This window comes from Cervus canadensis, chromosome 11, assembly GCF_019320065.1.
Source record: "Cervus canadensis isolate Bull #8, Minnesota chromosome 11, ASM1932006v1, whole genome shotgun sequence".
In the NCBI taxonomy this organism is placed as follows: Eukaryota; Metazoa; Chordata; class Mammalia; order Artiodactyla; family Cervidae; genus Cervus; species Cervus canadensis.
Window position 1 is genome coordinate 61,066,604 of NC_057396.1, and position 22,717 is coordinate 61,089,320.

Genomic DNA, 22,717 nt, shown 5'->3' on the forward strand with positions numbered 1-22,717 from the left:
TAGGTTACTTTTGCCTGGTTTCGAACCCTGGCAAGAGTAAGTGTCTGATTCCTTTTTCTCAACCTTAAAAAACATCTGATTTCCGCCCCCTTTTCCAGGAGACGGGTTGTGGGATGACCCGCCATCCACTGAGGTTGCGGGGGCAACTCGGAAACCTTGGTGACCAGACGCCCCTCCGGCCTCGGGCTCCGGGGCTTTCGCTCCAGGCGCCCTTGAATGAGCTCTGTGTCTTCCAGCAGAGAGTGTGGCTTGCTGCCACCTGGAAGACGCAGGAGTGTGGAAGCCGGAGTCCAGAGCAGCTATAATTGTGGGCTCACACTGAGCCCAGCAAGCCTTGGAGAGACTTGCTACATTCCTCACAGAGGACAAATTAGATTTATATCCCTTAATCAGAGTCAGGGCTCCTGGCAGTCCCTCACGGGCCACCGGGTGGGGGCCTCCTGTGGGGAGAAGGGCTGGGTGGGAGGGGGGCCCGGGAGGGGTGGCCACAGCTCTTTGTCGAATATATTTTTGTTCTATTAGGGAGTAAAGGGGAATACAGCCCTTAGGTAATTTTCCAGAATGACTCGTTAAGAAGCAGCCATCCGCAGGTTTTTCCAGATGATTCCCTCCTTAGTTTTAGCGTTTAATTTTATTTTTTACTATTAATTTGGGCCAAAGGTTGGGGCTATCAGTTTCATAGCTACATAAGAGTCCTCTTACCCAAAGTTGTTCCCCGTAAGTTTTAAGACATGCTTTGCCTTTTTAAAAATATTTTGTAAATTCTTGAATAGAAGGATGACCTTGTCCTTTTGGCTTTTGCTTCTGAAAGTTGAAGGAGCCAATCTCTCTCATCCTTTCTGTGAGTGTGTGTGTGGAGGGGTGTGTATTTTGATAACGAGCAGTGCTGTGCAATTCCTCCCCTGTATCATCGCAGTTACTCTTACATCATTAAGTTCTCCAGGCATATTTGCTTATGGGGATATTTTAAGAAATTTGGTTTTTTTTTTTTAAAAGATGCTAATAGAAAAATATAACCCATATTTTGAAAGGACATCTCACTTTTTCCCCTCAGAGTGTACATTCTAAGACCTGGGGATGTAAATGGTGCTTATATATTACCACATACATCTCTAGAGATAAACAAAAATGGATTATGCTATATATACTATTCTGCACTTTGAGAGAGAGGGCTCTCTCCTCTGCCTATATTGTAGATATTCTTCCATGTCAGTACATTCTGGCTCCTGGATTCTTTTTTTTTTAAGGCTGCAGTGTTCTTGGTGGGTATGCCGTATCATATTTACCCATCTCCTGCTTGGTAAATGTTTAAGTTCTTCAAAGTTTTGAGCTTTTGCAAATAACCATGTAAAGGAAAACCAGCCTTCAGCGTATTTCTCTATGCATTTATATTAATATATTCCTAAGAATGGGCCTCCCCGATGGCTCAGCAGTTAAGAATCCGCCTGTAGTACAAGAGACATAGGTTCGATCCCTGGGTCAGGAAGATCCCCTGGAGAAGGTCATGGTTACCCACTCCAGGATTCTTGCCTGAAGAATTCCATGGCCAGAGGAGCCTGCAGGCTACAGTCCATGGGGTCACAAAGAGTTGGACACGACTGAAGCGACTTAGCGCACATGCATTCCTCAGGATAGATTCCTAGAAATGAAACCAGTGAGTCCAAAGATAAGCTCATATTAAATAGTGCTGGGCACTGCCAAATGGCCCCAGAGAGCTGGTAGCAAGTGATTTTCCCACCAGTAGTATCGGTGTCCTTAGAGCCACGCACAGCCACGCCAGCTCAGTATTATCCATCTTTCTAACTTTTGCTGATCAGATTGTTTTTAAAAATGGCATTTCCTTTTGCATTTGTTTAATTGCCATTGAGGTTGTGCATCTTTTTTTCTATTAACCACCTGCATTTTTTGTGACATGCTTGTTTATTTCCTATATCTGTTTTTCCCTTGGTTTGTTTGAGATTTTCTTATAAATTTTTAAGTTCTTTGTAAATAGGGACACAGAGGATTGTTTTGAAAGATAACATTTAGGAAAAAAAAATCATCTTGATGGGCATTCCAGGCTATAAAGCTCCACAAAAGATCAAGTAGTCCATCTTCTTTTTGGCGCTGATTAAAGGTTTGGGTTTTCTGTTTTGTTTTTATCTAATTAGGTGCAAATTTTCCTCTTAGCTGGAGAGTCCCGGCTGTCTGTAACTGCATTATCGTTGGTGCAGCACGGGCTGGATGGTGATGTGCCCTGGAAAAGGAGCGGTGCCAGGCAGGGGTTGGTGCTCATTGGAGCTGATTACTGTGGATGTTCAGTGAGGAGCTGAATTCCTTGCCTCGTTTAAAGACCACGGCCGCTCCAGTCTGCAGCATAAAGACCCATGATCGACAAAAGGAGAGACAGGGAGCGTCTCTCGAGCTCTGTTGGCAGTTCTGGCTCATGGTGTTTCTTCATTCTGCTGGCATTTCCTAGATCAGTGCTGCTCCCTAAACTCTCTTGGCAGGTTCACATGGAGCCAGGATTCTTCCCTCCACGTCCAGAGCTGGTGGAGGGTAGCCACCTCCCATGCTGATAAACAGACTGGGTTGTTTGTTCCAAGGAGGCCAGGGTTTCCAGGAATGGAGGTGGCTGGGGGCCCAGGTCCCAGTGTTCCCGAGGCCGTGGATGGCAGGAACACCTCTGACGGAACCCCGTAGAACCCTCCATTTCTCCGGGCCACCCACGCTGCTCCAGTAGCAGAGGGCTTGCTGCCTTGCCTGCTCTGGGTGAGAGTCCCAGCCCCCAACGCCACCGTCTTCAGTGCAGCTGTCGCGCCGCTCCTTGGATACGGAAAGAAACAAACAAAGGCCAAGTGTGTGGGGTGCTGATGGTTTGAGATTCTCTGCGGTGAAAGGGGAATCAACCTCCCCCTGGATGGAAGCCCGAAGGCTTGCCTGAGGCTGCCTGCAACCCAGCACAGAGCAGAAACAGAAGGGGGCCTGACTCTTGTGGGTGTGATCAGCGCCTGGATGCATCTGGGACCTTGATTTCTGGGGAGCAGGCTCTGAGAGAATGGGTTATCGCAGACTGCTGTCTTTTCTGTGTCCCCGACGGCTGTGTCAGCTGATGCTGGCAGCGCATGCCCTAGACAGAGTCCTCATGCCCAAGAGTCCTGGAGGCCAGCCCTTACCTGCCGAGGTTACTGTCAAAGGATTGGGCTACGTTGGAATTTTTACTTTGAGCCGTGGAGAATTATCTGTTTAAGCTCAAGTGAATCTAAAAGTGAAGATGGCTCTGTAGAAAATCCCTGAAACCCATGGACTTCTCAGAAAGGAGCGTAATAACAATGATAGGAATGAAATTACTGGGGAATCCTGCTCCCCTACTCCCATTTTTCAGATAATTGAGTTGAGCTCAAATTGTTATCTGAGCATGAAGAAACATGTCTTCATTTCATAAATCTTAGGCTGCATACAAATGTGGACTGTCCATATGATTGAGGAATAATTTTAACTTGCAGGAATAATCCACAAAATGTTGAGTGAGAGGCTATTCAGAATATGATAGCACAAAGAAGCAACCATCCATATTTCTATACACCCACACACTTCGTGCCTCCCACCCTCCCTCATTTCAGCATTCTGTCCTTGGCTCTGGGCTACATTAGGACACTTTCCCTCCCTTGGTGTGAAAGTTGCTCATGGGGTTTTTCGGTAAGACTAGAACACAAACAATGGCTATTGTGATAAGGGAAGAGAAAGACATTTGCGTCAGTTATGTTGAAAGTTTCTCATGGGGGAGCTTGTAAAGTGACCTGCATGTTAGGGGCCGCAGGAGAGGTGGGCTGGCCAGGTCACGCACCCCTCCTGTGCTGACCCCAGGGCCGTGGCCTTACCCTCTGTGGAATGACAGTGAGGGGTGCCATCAGGTTTGCTCTACAGCTACGTGAAGGATGCCTTTTAGAGGTCAAGGCTGGATCTTGGAAAGCCAGCGAGGAAGCTGTTAATGCAAAGCCATAAAGGCAAGAGAGAAGTATTCAAACTAGGGTTGTGAGTGGTAGGAATGGTGAGGAAAGATGGAAGTGAAAAATGTTTTACACTGGTTGATTGACATGGGTGGAAGTAAAGGGGGAGGGTTGGTTGGCCGTTCTACCAGCTGATATACTGAGTGATACAGCCCCGGGCAGGTTTAGAAGAAAACTCCAGAGTTCTGTTTGAAACATGCTGAGTTGGTGCCCGGGACAGGGTGTCTTGAGCAGTAGTGGGTGGAAGTGTGCAGTTGTGAGTGGAGGATGGAGTCGAAGGGAAGAGAGCTGAGCTGGAAGTTGACCCTAATGGCAGACAAGACAGCTTATCCAGGGAAGATGACTCTGTCACTCAAGCAACGGGAGACACAACTCTGGAGGTGAAAGAGGGGTGGGTGGAGTGAGAGAGGCCTCCAAGGAGATGGAGGAGGAACGATCAGGGAACCAGGAGTGTGGGGAAGATGAGGGAACGGGAGAACATCATGTCGGCGAGGCCGAGGGAATGGAGTTTTGGGAGGAGGGAGTCATCCAGTTTATCCACTGCAGCCTAGCTGTGTGCCAGATAAAGACTGAAAGTAACTTTTGGATAACAAATGCTGAGAGAGTGTGGAAAAAAAGGGAAGCCTCCTACACTGTTGGTGGGAATGTAAATTGATGTAGTCACTATGGAGAACAGTATGGAAGTTCCTCCAAAAACCAAAAATAGAGTTGCCATATGATCCAGTAATCCCACTCCTGGGGGACATATCTGGATAAAACTGTAATTTGAAAGACTGCATGAACGCTTATGTTCATAGCAGCATTATTTTCAATAGCCAAGACAAGGAAGCAACCTAAGTGTCCATCAACAGACGTACAATGGAATATTACTCATCCATAAAAAAGAGTGAAATAATGCCATTTGCCACAACATGGATGTACCTAGAGATTATCATACTAAGATGATGATCAGAAAGAAAAAGACAGATACTATACTACATCACTTACATGTGGAATCTAAAATATGATGCAAATGAACTTATCTTTGAACCAAAACAGACTCACAGAGATGAAGAAGAGATTTGTGGTTTCCAAAGGGGAAGAGGGGCAGGGGAGGGTTGAATTGGGAGTATGAAACTAGCAGATGCGTACTGGCGTATATAGAATGGATAAACAACAAGGTCTTACTGTATGGCACAGGTAACTATATTCAGTATCCATAAACCATGATGGAAAAGAATATGAAAAAATATATATATACATACTCACACTGAATCTCTTTGCTGTATGTCAGAAACCAACACAGCATTGTAAATCAACTACTCTTCGGTAAAATAAATTAATAAATAGCTCTCGGATTCATCAGTTGGGAGGCTTGGGAGGCCCTTGGGGACTTTGTGAAAATAGATCCAGGAAAGCAAAGAGGACAGGAACCAGGGGGTGTCCGAGGGTGAAGATCATGCAGACTCTAGGGGCTGAACCTGTTGAAAGGCTGATCTGGCCTCTGTGTTCAGCAAGCCTTTGACTTCTTTCCAGTGACTTGGTGCTGGGCTGCACCTGTTACCAGAGCGCTGTGCAAACCTGAAGCAGAGCCACGTGGTAGGGCCTCTTCAGGTGATCAAAAAATAGTTGGGTAATGAGCAGCTCCCATCTCGCAATCTCTCATCTCACCTCGTAGGATTCTATCTTCTTCCGTTTAAGGTGGATTCTTTTGCACTTGAGATCACCTTTCCACTAATTATTAATCATGTAACTACATTATAATGATATGTCTTGTGTAATGACAGTCTCTGCCTACATTACATCTAGTCTTTATATAATAGTCATTCTTTAATAGTGGATAATAATACCTTTAACAAATGAACTCTGGCTAATCTATGGCCCCAATCTGTGTGCTGTCATAAAATGTCTGAAAATGCCAGAAGCTTTCACTGAATTTTTAGTATATGTATCTTTTTTTTTTCTGTAAGAGGTTTACTGGTCCAAATGATAAACAATGAGAATTGAAATGTTTTCAAATCCGGGACTATATGAATCCAATACCACGAGGGACAAAACAGCTCTTTGATCACTCCCGGGAGCTTATCGAGCTCATGTTTGGTCCATCTTCATTTATAGATGAGGAAACTGAGGCACAGAGGACTTACGCCATCCCCCCTGAGCTTAGGAGGAGTGGAATTAGAATTTAGAGTTTGTGGGCTTTAGGGCTGACCTGAAAGAAACTAGCTCTGGGATGGATCCCTCTTTCAGTTTTAATTCGCCTTGTTTTCTGGGCCATCATAAACTACCCTTCACAATGTGGAGAATCCAAACAGGTTCTCCCGCAAGGTTTCAGCCCCTTGTTGTTACCAAATCCGACAAATCTCTTGCAAAGATGAGTGGCTCCCTCTGAAATCAGCGCTCATTCAGACACGCGGACTGAAGCGGGATTCTAGCCGTAAATACTGCTTAATTCTGGCACTTGCTGGATGTACAAACATCATTTGCTCAAGAAGTGAGCTAATTTCTCCTGATGGAGGGCCTGTCGGCGCGCCGAGCACGGAGGGAGGTGCTCACGTGAGCAGATTGTAGAAGCAGGATGGACGGGTTTAATGGATTAAGCTGCTTAAGAAAATTTAAAAAGACGCACCAGTTAATATGTATTCCCCCCTTGCTTGGCGGTAACAGGCTGGCGTTTTTGATTTCCCTGGCAGAGTTCCTCTCCTAATCGGAAGTGATAAGCCAGACAGTCATTCATTTGCTGAGACGTGATGGAAAATTGTGGATGATTGCAGGGAACTAGGGAGCCCTTGACTCCATAGGGAATGGGGGAGGGCGGGCCTGGTTTGTGACTCTTTAGAGATTATTTTCTCCTGGGGTAGGGGAGGTGGCACCAGCCGTCTCCATGGGGGATGATGCAGGAGGTAGGAGTCCTAATATGTAGTGGCAAGAGTTAAGTCTCCCGCAGGGGCTGGAACCTGAGTTCTCTGGCCAATTCCAGCCCTGCCCTTCGAGAAGCTGGCTGACCTCTGAGTCTTAGTCTCTTTGTGTTTGAAAAGGAGGAACTGCCTTCAGTACCTGCCTTGCAGGAATGTTTTTAGTCCTTCAGCTGAGGAGCTCTGTGTAAACCCCAGGTATTATTTTTAAATGCTAGAGAATGTATCTAGGATGGGCAGACGGCAAATGTTTGCCTGCCTCGGGGACTGAGGGTGTGTCCATGGAAGCAAGAATGAGCGGTCAAAGAGCTAGAAGGGAACTTGGACGTCATCTGTTACTACTTTATTTTACACCCGGGGTATCTGAGACCCCAAGAGATAGAGCTTCACCCCCAGCTTCCAACGGTGAAATCCCACGTGCCTTTCACCTTTGACCTGCTTCATAACCACATGGTTTGGAAGAGTTGGCTCATGAATATAGTTTGGCTGCTGCTATAGAACCTTAGGAATGATCAGTGGAGGGTTAACTATTTCTTAGCAATAGTGGAACTGAGACTGTCCTGTGTTAGAATACACAGTCAGCGTCGCCTTGTGAATTCTTCAAACCTACTGACTATCTTCAAAGTCTACTTTTCTGGACCTAAGTGACCACTGGTCTCAGCCAGCCAACCAGCTCCACGTGCCCAGTCTGTGTGCCCCTTCTAGGGAGGCAGAGGGAGAAAGGGGCTCAGCCTTGTCTGAATTACCACTATGCTACCTGCCCTAGGAGGAGAGGCAGGGAGATGGTGGAGGGAAGGAAGGAGTCACGAACTAGAACTGTTAGTGAACTCCCAGTGTATGCCGCCTAAGCTATTATATTTACTTTATCTCTCTGTTATATATATGTGTGTGTGTGTGTATGTATGTATTATATCCCTTCCCAACTGGCTCAGTGGTAAAGAATCCGCCTGCAATGCAGAAGACTTGGGCTCGATCCACGGGTCGGGAAGATCCTCAGGAGAATGAAATGGCAACCGACTCCAGTATTCTTGCCTGGGAAATGCCATGGACAGAGGATCCTGGTGGGCTACAATCCATGGGGTCGCAAAGAGTCGGACATGATTTAGCAACTACACTAATCCCTCAGCAGCCCTGATAGGGAGGTAGGGTCATCCCAGTTTCACGAGTGGAAAATTCCAGCTCAGAGAGGGTAACTTACCTGTCTGAAGTCACACGGCTAGTTAACAGTGGTAAGAGAATCAGATATTTGGCATTGGTGATGGGGCACACCAAATTAAAGCCTTGGCTGCCCCAGCTTAGCCCACGCTTGCTCAGCCTTCTGCAGCCCCATGTTGGGGGGTAGGGTGGAGTAAGGAGGCAGCTGGTGTGGACTATTCTGAGAAAGCAACCTTTCCTGTGGCTTTTTCCCACCCTAACATCTCAGGGAGTTAGTATTTATAAAATATCTGACCTGGCTGGCCCTTGTTATTTTTATTTTTGGAATGTCATGCCTTAGTAAGTTGGGTGGGTAAATCTGTCTTGTGAGAAGTGTTTATTTTTTTCCTCTACAATCCACTTCTGCTCTGCAACTGTTGCTGCCTTTCAGAAAATGAAAAGAGTTCGTAATAGACCAAATCTCTCAGATGGATGTCCTTGCATTTTTTTTCCTCCCTGTGAGCACTTGTCCCCTTTTATCTCTCTTCCTTTTATAGTTGATGAGGTTTTTGATGCTAGAACACTAGTGGTAAACAGTTCCATATGTCTTTCATAGACTTTTCTCAAATATTAGCATAATATTTGTTCTTTATAATAAATTTTATTAATGAAACATATTTTAAAGGATGGGAAAACGACCAAGAATAACACAAAGAAAGCCTGTGTGCTTTCCCCCCAGCTCCATTAAACTCTGATATTTTGTTGTGCTTGCTTCAGACTACTTGAAAGAAAGAAATCTTACAGTTGAAGTTCATTGGGTGCCCTCTGACCCCATTCGACAGAGGGTAACCACTGTCCTGAATCTGATATCTTCCTTTCCTGCACATTTTCAAAAATCCCTTCAGATCTGGATGTATCTATTAGAGTAGCATGTTCTTCGATGAAGTAGCATATACTTCAAGGTATATTCTGCTGCTCGGTTTTTCATTAAGCATCAGGTTTCTCAGATTGACCCATGGTGATGCACACCACCCCAGTTCATTCAATTCCAGCCCTGGGCAATTAGTCCATAGCTCTGAATGGACTGGATTCTCCATGCGTTCTCGTTTTGATGACTTCGGTGTGTCTCGCAGTTTTGTATTATGACAGTGCCACCATGAAGGTTCTGTTGCCCTTGTCTTGTGCATGCTTGCCCCAGGCCTGGAGTAGGTACCAGAGGAGGATCAGCTGGGTTAAAGCCTTGGTACACCTTCAGCCTCACTGGGCATTGCTAAATGGCTTTCCTACATTACTCCACACCTGTAGCTGGGAGTTCACGTTGTGTGTAACCCATCATTGTGCCACGTGAGAATATCAGACTTCAAATCTTTGCAAGTCTGGTGAGTGTGAAAAAGAACTTTGTTTCGTTTATCATGCTCTGATGACAAGTGAGGTGGAGTTTGTCTGAAGCAGCTATTTGAGTTTTCTCATCTGGGAACATAACTGTTCATTTCTACGCTCAGACCAGTTTTCTGTTGGGTGGTCTATGTTTCCGTATATAATCTTATAAGAAAATCCTGAATGTGGATCTTTGTGGGTTATATATATGGCAGATACCATTTCCAATTAGTTGCTTATCTTTTAACTCCGTTTATGGCATCTTTTAATGACCAGCTGTTTTCCACTTTAAGGCAGTCATATTTATCACTTTTAATGACTTGTGCTTTTTTGACTCTTCTTTTAGAAATCCTTCCTTACCCTGTGCTCATCAAGGTGTGCTTTGGGGCCTAAATGAAGCTCATTTTGCTTTTCTGGCCTTATTTCTTGGTTTGCTTTGGGGCTTTTCCATGCTTGCCTTGGGTGTGTTTATGCAGAGCAGAGTCCAGGCTGCACAATGGTTTCTAAGGACTGTCGGCATGGCTGCACCTGTCCCGGGGCAGATGGGGCTGTGCTGACCTTGGAGTTGGAGATGAATTCCCTTCTTCTTGACCCTTTGGTCGTCTCTGAGAGGTGCTGAAGTGCAGGATTGATTGGTCCTCTCTGAAGCCTGGCTTATCTTCAAGCCTGATGGATTGGTTATAAAGTTGTCCCCTCTCCTGTCCTTCAGTTTATCTTCACTGCCTGATTTTTACTTCCTGCTGCTGTTGTCGATTGAAGCTGAAAAGACAGAAGGCGCGTGCAGCTAGGTTCTCACCCGCGCCTGCCATGCAGGTCACCCCTGGTGAGGACCCGGCATATGTGAAAGAAGAGCAAGTGACTATAGAAGTTCATCCAGAAAAGTTCTTTGTTTCTCTTCCTCCCCTCATGGGAGCTCAGGAGTGTTTTACAGAACCAATCTCATTACCCATTGCTTTTTGCACAGAAGTATAAATAGATTCAGGTTTCCCAAGTGGTGCAGTGGTTAAGAATCTGCCTGCCAATGCAGAAGACACAAGAGACACGGCTTTGATCCTTGGGTCAGGAAGATCCCTTGGAGTAGGAAATGGCAACCTGCTCCAGTATTTTTGCCTGGAACATTCCATGGACAGAGAAACCTGGCAGACTGCAGTCCATGGTGTTGCAAAGAGTTGGACACGACTGAGCACACATAAATAGGTTCAGGTAGGGTTTAGATAAATTCACAGAACCTGAGCGTGTCAGAACCGGAAGTGTCCTTAGGAGTCATCGCTCATGCAGTCAACAAGCATTTCCTGCATTTCTGCTGGGTGCCTGGCACTTGCGGGAACATAGGGCAGCAGAGATCCCTCCCTTTGTGGTGGTGGTGAGGGCAGCCACTAGACCGAAGGAATTGTTTTAGAGTGTGGCAGGTGTGATGACATAGAGAGGAAGGCCCTTTGGATTGAATGCCTGTTCCATTTTGGTATTTTAGGCGGACCTACTTTCTTACTTAGAAGTATGCGAACTATGGCCCAGGGGCCAAAGCCAGTCCACCACCGTGCCTGAACTCAGAATGGTTTTTACCCTTTTAAAGTGGTTGAGAAAAATTAAACATTTGCAGTAGCTTTTAATGATAGGGGATACCAACTTTGAACCTCAGCCATCTGCCCCTTACCCCCCCCACAGAAGAATTCTGTTCTCTTCACTAGTAGACTTGTGCTACAGAAAATTGCTCTCGATTGTTATGTCAGTATTTTGAATTTCATCACTACGAGTTATGTAAAATATTGTTTTCTCTCCTCTTCTATAAGTCATGGTGTAATGTCTTTAATTTGGCCTTCTGTGCGGCACAGCCTAAAATATTTACAGTCTGACCTAAAACGTTGGCAGATCCCTGTACTATGTTTTGTCTTCAGTCTGTTTTCTGGTTTGCAAAATGGGTGTGGGGCCTATTTCAGAGGACTCCTGTGAAGACCGAGAAAGAGAACAGATGTTAGACTTCTGCCAGGTGCTAATGTCAGTAGATGTTAGATTTTCCGGAGTGAGAAGTCAATAATCAACTTCTTAAGGACTGCTAAAGGGAGCATACAAGGGTTGGGGACCAGGATGGGCGGGGGGCTCAGAACTCACTTTTGAGAATCAACCCCACCCGAGGAACAGCGTACCCCAGTTTTGCTGTCCAGCCCCTGAACCTTGGACCTCACAAGGGCCGCATCCTGCCAGCTCTGCAAATCCCCACAATGTTAATGCCGCTGGGATATAATTTTCCTCATGAAACGCAATGAAGCATAACTAAAAAATGTAAGTAACAGCTTCGGGCCCTTAATGAGGCTATAAATACAGTCTGAAAATAATTTATAAAGCTATTTCCTGGTGAAGAGCTGTCCTTTACTTAGACCTCTTCGCTTTTCTCTTTGCCTGCCTCATTAATACTAGCCATTGGCTTTCTCTGCTCACTCATTTTAAGAAGGAAACAAAGGATTCGTCACTTTGTGGTGGTTGCTGCTCTGCATTGCACGAGAGAGGCAAATGGGAATGCGGAGTGAAGCGCAGATGCTGGGTGGACGGCTTGGCTTGCTCACTGTCCAGGTGACTCACTCCACCCGTAAATCATTCCTGTGGGAAATTTACACCCCATCTTCCTTCAGGGTCAGTGTAAATATAATATGCTGTGTGTGTAAATATGAAAGTGAAAGTGTTAGTTACTCAGTTGTGTCCGACTCTTTGCGGTTCCGTGGACTGTAGCCTCCCAGGCTCCTCTCTCCTTGGGATTCTCCAGGCAAGAGTACTGGAATGGGTTGCCATTCCCTTCTTCAGGAGATCTTCCCAACCCAGGGGTCGAACCCAGGTGTCCTGCATTGCAGGCAGATTCTTTACAGTCTGAGCCACAAGGGAAGCCCCATGAAATCTGTGTAAAAATGAGATCTATGAATGCCAGGGTATCATTCCTGGGCCGAATCCATGAGTCATTTTATAACTTCTTCCCTATGTCCCTGGGCTGTATCTTCCTTGAACAGCTGGATGTGCAGAGATTGGGGTTCTTAGAATAAGCTCTCAGGGCGGGCAGGTTGCTGGGCAGAGTCTTGACACAGCTGGAGACCTAGTCCAGCTTCTGCACTTGGAGGCAGAGGCCCATCCTCACACCAGGCTCAGATGTCCACGCGTGATTCCTCCCACCCTGCTGACAGCTAGGCTGCTCCCCAGACAGCTCTAGCGGGAAGCAGTTGGTTTGATGGAGAACCAAATGGCTCTGGGAAGTGCTCAAGGCAGATGTGTCTGGTTCCATCTGCCATCAGTGCCACCACGAGGAGTGGTCTGGACTCGAAAGGACCTGCAGGGATTTTTCAGGGCTGTTGAGAAACTAATCATGGTGGACCCGCTCACTTGCTGCTTTACATGTGCCTGTGCATGAGATGTTCATGTGTATTTGAAGGAGCGAGTCAAAGGGAAAGCAGATGGTTGTCTTCAGTGGCCTCATAACATGATGTGTGTTGGCACCAAGGAATGGGAAGAGGTGTGTTCATTCTCCAGGGAGGTTTTAGGGGAAGGTCTAGTTGAGATCCGCAAATGGGAACACTTAGTTGTATGTGTGTCTGTACATATACGTGTATATGTCTTGTTTTGTTCTTCACGGAGCCTGCAGACCGGATGGTCAGGAAGCAAAGGCTAAAAGCGAAGGTGATTGGATAGAAATCTGAAAGCAGGGCCTGTTGATAGTTTGCAGATGCCAAGTCTGTATGACATCACGATAAGGGGTGACCTTAGAGGGAGAAGATCAACAGAGGGAGGGAGGAGCATGTGGAGGCCTCCAACCGGTACAAGCAAATTCCCGTTTCTCCGCTGAAAAAGTCAGCATTGCTCACTGCCTGTTCCAGAAGGCACAGAATGCAGCAGCTGTCTTGAGTTTTTGCAGCGCCCCCTCATCAAATAAAAATTTGTGGGTGCCAGAAATTTTGGAAGAAACTGCAGCAGCAGCTTCTTCTTTCCTTTTGCCCAATGGGGGAGGACTTGGGTGTGTTTTTTTTGTTGTTGTTCTTGGTGCAGATGGTGTAGTTATTTTAAGTAAGTGATGTGCTGCTGCAGTGAAAATGGGCAACTCTTTTCATTTTTCAGCTTAATGAAAAAAGAAAAAGGAGAAGGAGAAACCCCAGCTAGCCAACTTCGTGCTAATGCTTGTCTCTTTTGGATTCTAAATGTGTCCCAAGACACAGAGATGGGATAAATATTTCAGCCACTAGAAAGTTCTGCTGTCGGGCTCAAAAGATTTCTAACCTCTTTTAAAGCTGGCAGGGTAGTAATTTACTTGTACTCATCCAGACACCCCCATGTCCCTTATTTTTATGTATGTTCAGATCCCGCTCACCTTCTTGGGGGACGAGGCAGGGGGTAGATGGAACTTTCCAAGGTACAATGTGAGGGATGGGGGATAAATCAGTAAGTAGACATTTGGTTTTCTTCTGAGAATAACCACAGATAGTTGTTGATAACCTACTAAACGTCAGATGTCCAGGACTCAGAGCAAAACAAATCAATGCCCTTTGGGGTTGTGGAGTCTGGTGGGGAGATAGTACAGATTCATTGGTGAGCTCACACTGGGATGAAGGAAAACAGAGGACACTGCCAGAGTGGGAAACAGGGGGACCAGCTTTGGACGGGCTGTCGGTGACGGAATCTCAGAGTCAATGATATAAAGTGGAGGATAAATGAGATTAGCCAGATGTAGCCGTTTGCCAGGGCTGCCGTGACAAGGAAACCTGGTGAGCGGCTTCAACACCAGACATTTCTTTACTCATGACTCTGGAGTCCAGAAGTCTGAGATCAAAGTGTGCAGAGTTGGTTTCTTTTGAGGTTTATCTCCTTGGCTTGTAGATAGCTGTCTCCTTCCAGAGTTTTCACATGACCCTCCCTGTGTGCGTCTGTGTCCTCATCTCTTTTTACAAGGTCACCAGACCAATGGGATTAGGGCCCACGCAAACGGCCTCATTTTAACTTTGTTGTTGTTCTGTCGCTAAGTCGTGTCTGACTCTGTGACCCCATGGACTGCAGCACCCCAGGCTCCTCTTCATCCACTGTCTCCCAGAGTTTACTCAAATTCATGTCTATTGAGTCAGTGATGTTATCTAACCATCTCATCCTCTGCTGCCCCCTTCTCCTTTTGCCTTCAGTCTTTCCCAGCATTTTAACTTAATCACCCCTTTGAAGTCCCTGCCTCCCAACACAGTCACATTCTGAGATACAGGGGTTAAGACCTCAGCATGTGAATTCTGGGGGCACACATTCAGTCCGTAGTACCAGATGCAGGGTGTGTGGAAGAATCAGGGTCAGTGGACAGTATGAATGGAGGACCACTGCAGGGAGGACTTTGTGTTGGAGAAGATGGTTGGAATGAGGTTGTAGAGGTGGGGTTGGGGAGGTGGGGTGGGCACAAGGTTTTATAAACCCTGGCAAGAGTTTTAGATTTATTACAAGGGCACAGAAGAGCCATCAGCAGTGTTTAACGTCTTCATCTGCTGTGAGGAGAAAGACCTGGGGTGGGGGGGAGTGAGAAGTGAAAGGTTGGTTTAAGCCAGGATTTCTCAAGTCAACACTCTTTTGCCATTTCAGGCCAGGTGGTTCTCTGTTGTGAGGGGCTGCCCTGTGTATTACGGGGGTGCATTCCTGGCCTCTACTCAAGAGAAATCACAACCAACAACGCCCCCAGACACTGCCATCTGTCCCTTGGGGAGCAAAAGTGCCCCCTGTTGAGAACCACTGGTGTAAAGCAGACCCCGGGTCTCGGTGGCTTGGATTGGACGGTGCCAGTTTAGTGAGGGACATTGGATGGGTTTGAGGAAGATTTTTTTTTTTTTAACTTTTTATTTTGTGATGGGGTATGGCCAATTAACCTGGAAAAAGAAATGGCAACCCACTCCAGTTTTCTTGCCTGGGAAATCCCATAGACAGGAGCCTGCCAAACTATACAGTCCCTGGGGCTGCAAAAGAGTGGGACATGACTTTGCAACTAAACAACAACATAACCGATTAACAATGTTGTGATAGTTTCAGGTGAGCAGCAAAGGGACTCAGCCATACGTCTACATGTATCCACTCTCCCCCAAACTCCCCTCCCATCCAGGCTGCCACGTAACAATGACCAGAGTTCCCTGTGCCATACGGTAAGGTCCTTGTTGGTTTTTCATTTTAAATAGAGCAGTGTGGACCTATCCATCCCAAACTCCCTAACTATCCCTTTCCCGCATCCTCCCCTCTGGCAACCATAACTGGTTTGAGGAAGATTTTTGAAGACAAGAGTCAGCATGATTCAACCTCTCTCGGCCTTGGCTTCTCCTTTTGTGTTTGTTGATATTGTCACTCCTAAAGCACGAGGCTCTGCAGCCCTTGCACGCGTGATGGGACGCGCACAAGAATGGCTCCTTGGCATTCTCATACACCAGGCCCGGAGATCCGAGGTCCTGCCAGTAAAGCTCTGGGAGCCCCATGGCTGCAAGACCACCTGTGTCTAACCTACGTGGTATTTAGTCTGCATTCCACTCTCGTTTATCAAGTCCCGGTGCCTCCAGGCTTTGGATTCTCAGGGCAAGTACTTTGAAATCTAATCTGGCCCTGGAAATCTGTTTATCAGAACAAGATTTCACAGTCCTGGTGACTCTTCCAAGGGGCTTGCCTTCAAGCAGCTAGCTCTGCACTAGGAAGTGTAAGTGATTTCCAAATAAAACAGAATGGCAGCCACGTTCTGAGCCCCAAAGAGTTCCCTGCTTGCAGGGGTGTGTGTGGGGCGGGGGGCGGGGGTAGCCCAGAGCAGTTATTAGGAAACAGCTGGATGCATAGGTCTTCAGGGTTACGCATCAAGTCTCTGGAGGAGATCCAGCATCTGGCTGTCCTTCTAGGCTTGTCTCCTAGGAGCCCCACTCCGGCATCTCGTGCCTCTGTCGGGAGATGGGCAGCTGGTTTCACGACCATCTCAGGGTTGGTGGTAGCTTCCTCAAGCCCAGTCTTGAAAGGGATTCTGATATGGAGGGTGGGCTCAGTGGACAGAACCCCATGATTAGTGATATCTGGTTTGGGTGTAGAACTGGGGAAAGAGGGGGCACAGTACATTTTCAGTTCTAGACTATCAAAGCCGTGTGGTTTTTCATTCCATACCATCTGTGCCCTGGGCTGAGCCTTCTTGCTCTGATCTCTGCCATCTTTCTGTAGGCGCAAGGGGTCCTTACAGAAAGACATTTGTGTCTGTCAGCGGACCCTGCAAATGCCGCCTCTATCCTGTGACCTTTCTCTAATGCCTTGAATTTTGACTTTATCTTAAGAACATTGAGGAAACCCTTCAACGGCTTTTGAAAGTCGAGAAGTGTTGCAATCGATTTGCTCTTTGGAAAGGTCCCTCTGGCCACAGAGATGGGCTTGAGGGGAGGCAGGGGTCACTTGTAGCAGGGGTCCTGGTGAGAGGGTGTGGTGGTTTGGGCTGGCGTCGTGGCTGGGGCAGTGGAGACTAGCGTGCAGGACTTGGTGACTGGCCCTCGTCGTGGGTGACTGAGTGAGGAGGGGACAAGGAAGGTTTTTAGGAGCCCAGTGCAGGCTCTTAAGGCAGGATGAGGCCCCTCCCTATAGCTGCTCTTCTAGAATTCTTCATTGAATTACGAATGTGCATTTTCAGTAGGATGTTCATGTACATTGTTAATTCAGTGTAGTGGAGCAGGTGGTCTCTGAGGACTATCCACGGCACCTGGGTGGATGTGGAACCCCTTGCCTACGGCTGTGTCTTTTCCAATTTGCTGCTCACTTGTTCCAGTTGTAAAGTGTTTTTAGTATCACCCCAGTAGTACTATAGCCACACAATGGGGTGACTGCTCATTTCTCCTTGGGGAACTCAGGGAACACTTCTGAGATAGAGTAATGAGGAAGTTGTTTGCTAACAGGTGTGTTGGGATTTCCCGGGAGACCCCATGGGTCGAAGGGCATTCCAGGTAGAAATCAGGTAAAGGGTGGTGTCATGAAAGAAGGTGTGCTGTCAGGGGGCTGGCATGAGAGCCTGTGGAAGAGCCTCGTGGGCCCTCTGTCTTCCTGCCACCCCACAAGAGTCTGGACTTCCTCTTAGTACAGGGCACTAAAATTGTTAGTATACCCTTGTGCCTTTCCAGCCTGGAGGATGGAGCCTAGCCTTCATCTCTGCATCTTTAGAACCTACCTAGTGGATGAATATGGTCGTAAAGTTTCAATAAATGCCTATTGTAGATTCAAGAGGGAGTCCTGCAAGGACTGGTCTTTTGTGTTTTTTTTTTTAAACTCCTTTTCCCCTAAGACTGTTTTATTTCCAATGGCTCATGATCTTCCAGCTTTTGATCACAGTGGCTCAGATGGGTCCGATTGATCATATCCTGCCTCCCTTGACACTTGGCCCACAAGGTCCGTTGGTGGATGAATTCAGCCTTCCTGGACTTTCCCTGTTTGCTTTCCAGCCCAAGGGTTGGCACTGTGGGATGAGGGGCTTGCTATTCTATGACTGTGTTCAGTGGTGTTGAGTCTCAACCTTGAAGCTTGGTGCTAAATCTCTGGGAACTCTTGGCAAGCCTTCCAGGGAGTTGGTACGCTTATGGGGCTAGAAGGCCTTCACTCAAGTTTCAGCCTGACCTTTCCTCCCTGTGTGACCCCAGACAGGTCGGTTTTGTGGGCTGGGGCTCCTGTTTCCTATAGTGAAATTATCTCCCAGTATTCCTGCCGACTTGGCCCGAGTTCAAGGATTCTGTGATCATAGGGCCACAGAGTCTGAGACTTGGAAGGAGCCTGCAGTTTCCATTGTTGGAGGCGCTGAGAGTCCCTCATTCACTTCTATCTTGGAAAACATTCTTTTTAGGGACTGCCAATGACCAGGAAAAAAAGTTTGTGTTTTATGACCAGTCCTCGACAAAGCAAGAAGTCTGTGAGCATCTGTTGTGTGCTCAGCACCAGTGAAGGGCTTTCCTCGTGTAGGCCTCGCAGAATCCCCAGGGCTGGTGCAGATTATATGTCTGTCCATTTCACAGATGAGGAAACTGAGGCCCAGAGAGGCAACGTCACTCATCGGAAGTGTCACATACACCGCCCGTGTGGAGGAAGAGCTGTGGGGGCCTGGGTCCTTGGCACCTTGGCCACACCGTCTCACCGCCCTGTCCCTTTCCTCCCACAGAGAGCCAGCTGCTCCCCGGGAACAACTTCACCAATGAGTGCAACATTCCAGGCAACTTCATGTGCAGCAACGGGCGGTGCATCCCCGGTGCCTGGCAGTGTGATGGGCTGCCCGACTGCTTCGACAAGAGTGACGAGAAGGAGTGCCGTGAGTGGGCCTGCCCTCTGCTGGGGGTGCGGGCGGGGGGCTGTCCTGGGGCATCAGCGGGGAGGTCCCCCCGGTCTGTGTCTGCCAGTTGCGGGGCTCGGGCCTCTGGCCGGCTGTCCTGCCCGCTCCACCTGTAACTCACTCTCGGAGCAGCGTGGTCAGTGCAGAAGCAGGGGTCTTGGTGTGGCGGGAGCCACAGCTTTGGGGGAGCAGGGGACCCTTTCACCAGACTCTCCTCACCCCTACCCTGGGGTCCTCTCGCTGCCTTCCCTTCATACGTGGGATGCTGAGATTCCCAGAGGTTGAGTAGCTCTGGTGTCTCCTCACCAGCAAGCAGCCTACCTGGATTTGAACCCAGGGCTGCCTGAGCCCGGGGCCCAGGCTGGCCACCACCTTGCACGTCTTCCACATTGTGCAGCATTCGTGATGATTAGATCCCCTGTAGCATCACCTCAGGCATCCGCCATGGAGTTGGTACTGACTTTATGGTAATCTGCTTCCAGATGCCCTTTTCTGTGCCGACTCCTGGGGCAGCATCTTCAGATGGGCACCACCAGGATTGGGGGCTTTTCTTGTCCCCCCCACCCGTCTCCTTTCTTTAGCCTCTTACCCATTTTGTACCCCAAATCTGCGTGAAATTTGGGTTGGTGGTCATCTCCGAGAAAGAAGGCCCCGGGGGTGTGAGTTGAGGGGCCCCCAGGGAGTGGTAGGGTCCTTCTCCCTGGCCGTAGAGCCTTATTTCTCTTCGTTGCCGAAGCTGGGTGCTGCAGAGCGAGCTGGTTCGTGGCACGCTGGCTGGCAGGACGCACGCCGGGGCCAGTGAGGCGGCCCCGGCTTGTCTGGTGCCCAGGGACCACACAGCTGGATACTGGCTCTTGGCTGTTTCCTGGGCTTTGGGCATCGGGCCACAGGGCCTCTTGCACAGGAGAACTCTGTGTTCTGGCTCTGAATCTGCTGTCTTTCTGGAAGCCAGCTGAGGAAATGAGGAGATGATGATTATCTGAACTTTTCACATAGCTGTTACCAGGATTGAGGCTCAGCCTGTTGACGTACAGGAAGAAGCCCTGGGCTTAGGGCCCCCTCTGGGGCCAGGCTCCCTCTCCCTCATGACGTGCCCCATCCGAGACCGGCCCCTCAGAGGTCTCCCTGGGTCCCTGACACCTCCCCCCACTCTTCAGAGGAATTTTGGGAGGGGATGGCTGGAGAGTATGTTTTTTTGTGAGAGGTATTTCATCTCGTTTATTGCAAGTGATTTCTTCTGAATAGACCACTCTACATAATGCATTTTTATTTTTACAGAGTTATTAAAAAAAAAAGTATGATGTCTGTTTCAGCTTTTTCTGTTTCTAGTCTGGCTTCGAAATTGCTGGAAGTTGAATGTTTGTAATTTGAGTTTCAAATGAGACAGTATGTGTGAACCCTATAATCTGTCCAGTTTTGAGCATTATTAAACATTCTGAATGTGAATGATTGTTTTTGGAATACAGTGTGTATTTGATCTCCCATAAATACTGATTGTGTTTAGCTGAACTAGGAATATTCAGAGCAGGACAAGTTTGTGACAGGATTCGGGATCGAGAGTTGAGACCTAAGTTTGATTCCCCACTTTGTCAGTTGCAGCTGTGTGATCTTAATGTTCTCTGTGACATTCTGTGTCCTCTGCCAGTCCAGTTCCATGATTTCAGAATTCATGCATAAACGGGAAGAGCTGGTGAAAAGAGAAATTTAAGAAAAGATGTTGTGGGCAGCTGCTTGGCGAGGTTTGGTTTGGTTTGGTTTGGTTTGGAACAGGCTCGCCTTGGCTATTCTCCATTATTTTTTTTTTCTCCTTGTTTCCTACCCTTCACCCCCAAGTGCAGTAGAGACTTTATTGGCATTTATTTAGTCTTTTGATCAAAACATAATTTAAAAAACCATTCACATAAACACAGGCATTCACAAAACCTTTTCCTCCATTGCCCCTCTTGAAAGTATAAAAGCAGAAGACCGCTGGAATGTTTAGACAACAGAGGGAAGGAAAAGAAGTCCCTTTTCTAAGACAAATTCTCCTTGCAGTTCAGATTCCTTGTGTATTCCCTTCCAGTCCAGGACCTGAGGGTGTGAGACCTAGAGAAGGACTTTGTCCAAACCCCACCTCTCCTCCCCACCCCTCTCCCCATCATGCTGTGTGATTTTAGGAAAGCTACCAGAATGGTCTAAAACTTAGTCACTGGGAGGATTAAATGAGAATTCCTTAACCCTTGTGCTACCTCAATTCCTTCCTCTCGAAATGAGAGTGATCAGCCTTCTAAGTGGCATTGTTGTTACTTTTTAATGGCTGTGAAGCACCCAGCCCAGTGCCTGGGTATAGTCAGTGACTTGTAAGCTTTGAGTGTTACTGGTGAGTCTGCACAGGGTCTGGTTGTTGTCATGGGGCATGTGATTGAGTAGCTGGCTTTTCCTACACTTTACTTTAGAGACCTTTTGACACATTCCCATGCATGTAGCACCTGTAATTGTTGTTTTATAGGTTACCTACCCTTCCATCCAGTAGATGCTCTGAAATCTAATAATTTCCCTATTGTTGGATGTTTAAGTCTTTTTTGCTTTTTTACTTCTGCTGATCAAACTGTTTAGGGTCCATTAAGGAACTTATTCATACCCGGAGGACAGAAATACAGAATGGTTTCAGCCAGAGCCGGGATGGCCTGGGCCGAGGTCTCCAGGGTAGGTACCATTTGATCCATCCTTTCAGGGGCTCCCTAGGGGTGGTTGATTTAGAATCCATGCCACCTTCTTCTGTGTCTTGCTTAGAAGTTACAGGGCTCATTTTCTGATTCTTTGGAACAACCTGGTACTTAACATGGAGGAGAGTGAGGGCAGCTGGTGTTCTCACTTGGGAGAAGGGATCTCCTCTAATGCCCTGTGAAATAGCTTTGGCATTTAGAAGAGAATACACTTCATCAGGGGGTAGCCTTGGCCTTTGCAAACCCTCCAGCCTGGAGAAGTGTGTACTGGAGGGTTATAAGGCAGAGAGCAGTTAATGCTGTGTCCACAGCAGAAAAAAGATTTTCGTGAGACAGGAAGAAACTTTTTAATTTAAAGGTAATAATAAAAATTGGGGCAATGGGGAAGGAGAAAAACAGCATCCCACGTAGAGTCTGTCCTCTTTCATAGATCACTATTAGCATTTTACAAGTTTGCATTTAGGCTTTTCTCAGTTGTAATCACCAGAGGTATACAACTTTATATTTTGATTTTTTTCCCGAGTAACGTTTTAACATTTCTCTGTGTTTTTACAGTGTATTTCTCTATCACTTTTAATGCTTAAACAGTCCATTCATTTGGTATAATATAGTTTATTTACCTATTATTTGGCATTCACATTGTTTGCAGTTTTTCACGTAGGGATAATGTTCATGGTTGTGAAATGAGGGTTTATATGACTTTCCCCCTATTTTGAGAAATTTTCTTCAGCTTGATTCTCAGAAGTGCAATGATTAGGTGAAAGGACAGGCGGTTTTTCTAACTCTTGATCAGACTGCCCACTTGTTCTGCTAACGGTTTGCACCAGCTTGTTCTCCCACTGGCAACATGTGTGACTTCTGGCTTTATTTGAGTCTTGGCAGCATTGGGAAATATCTTTAAAAAATAGTTTTTCTGGTTCGTTTAATATAGTTGAAAACAATTACATATTTTCATTTTTTAAAATTATCTAAAGTGGTTGATTGTTTTCCCATTCCCCTGTTTACTAGTTGTATTTCTGATCTTGTGAAATATTAATGAGCTAGAATAAATTTCCAACTAGGTTGAGGCGTTGAATTTTCCACCTAAAGAGTTTTGAGAATGGAGGCTCATTTGGGGATAGTCTGAGTGTATTTCTGTTCTTAGTTAGTGGAATGCCCTAAATGATTGTTTTATCCAGATTACTTTTCCTTGGAATTAAAGAATAAGAATATGTTTTTAAAAAAACATAGAAGTTCCATGAAAGCCCTGGTTATGACAAGAGCAACGGCATGCCATCATTTGAGCTTCCTCTGGGCTGCACTATCCAG

At 46.9% G+C, this 22,717-nt stretch overlaps 1 protein-coding gene across 6 annotated transcripts in view; it reads left to right on the forward strand.

Moving 5' to 3' along the window:
• The window catches only part of LDLRAD3 (low density lipoprotein receptor class A domain containing 3), a 263,153-nt gene that overhangs the window by 57,267 nt on the left and 183,169 nt on the right, over window positions 1-22,717 (forward strand). For 4 of the 6 annotated variants that reach the window (XM_043482557.1, XM_043482559.1, XM_043482563.1 and 1 more), the window contains exons 2-3: window positions 18,537-18,683; window positions 21,300-21,389. In XM_043482557.1, the coding sequence (XP_043338492.1) occupies window positions 18,537-18,683; window positions 21,300-21,389 (237 nt within the window). The remainder of the gene's footprint in view (window positions 1-18,536; window positions 18,684-21,299; window positions 21,390-22,717) is intronic. The other 2 variants (XM_043482560.1, XM_043482561.1) reach the window with 1 other exon arrangement.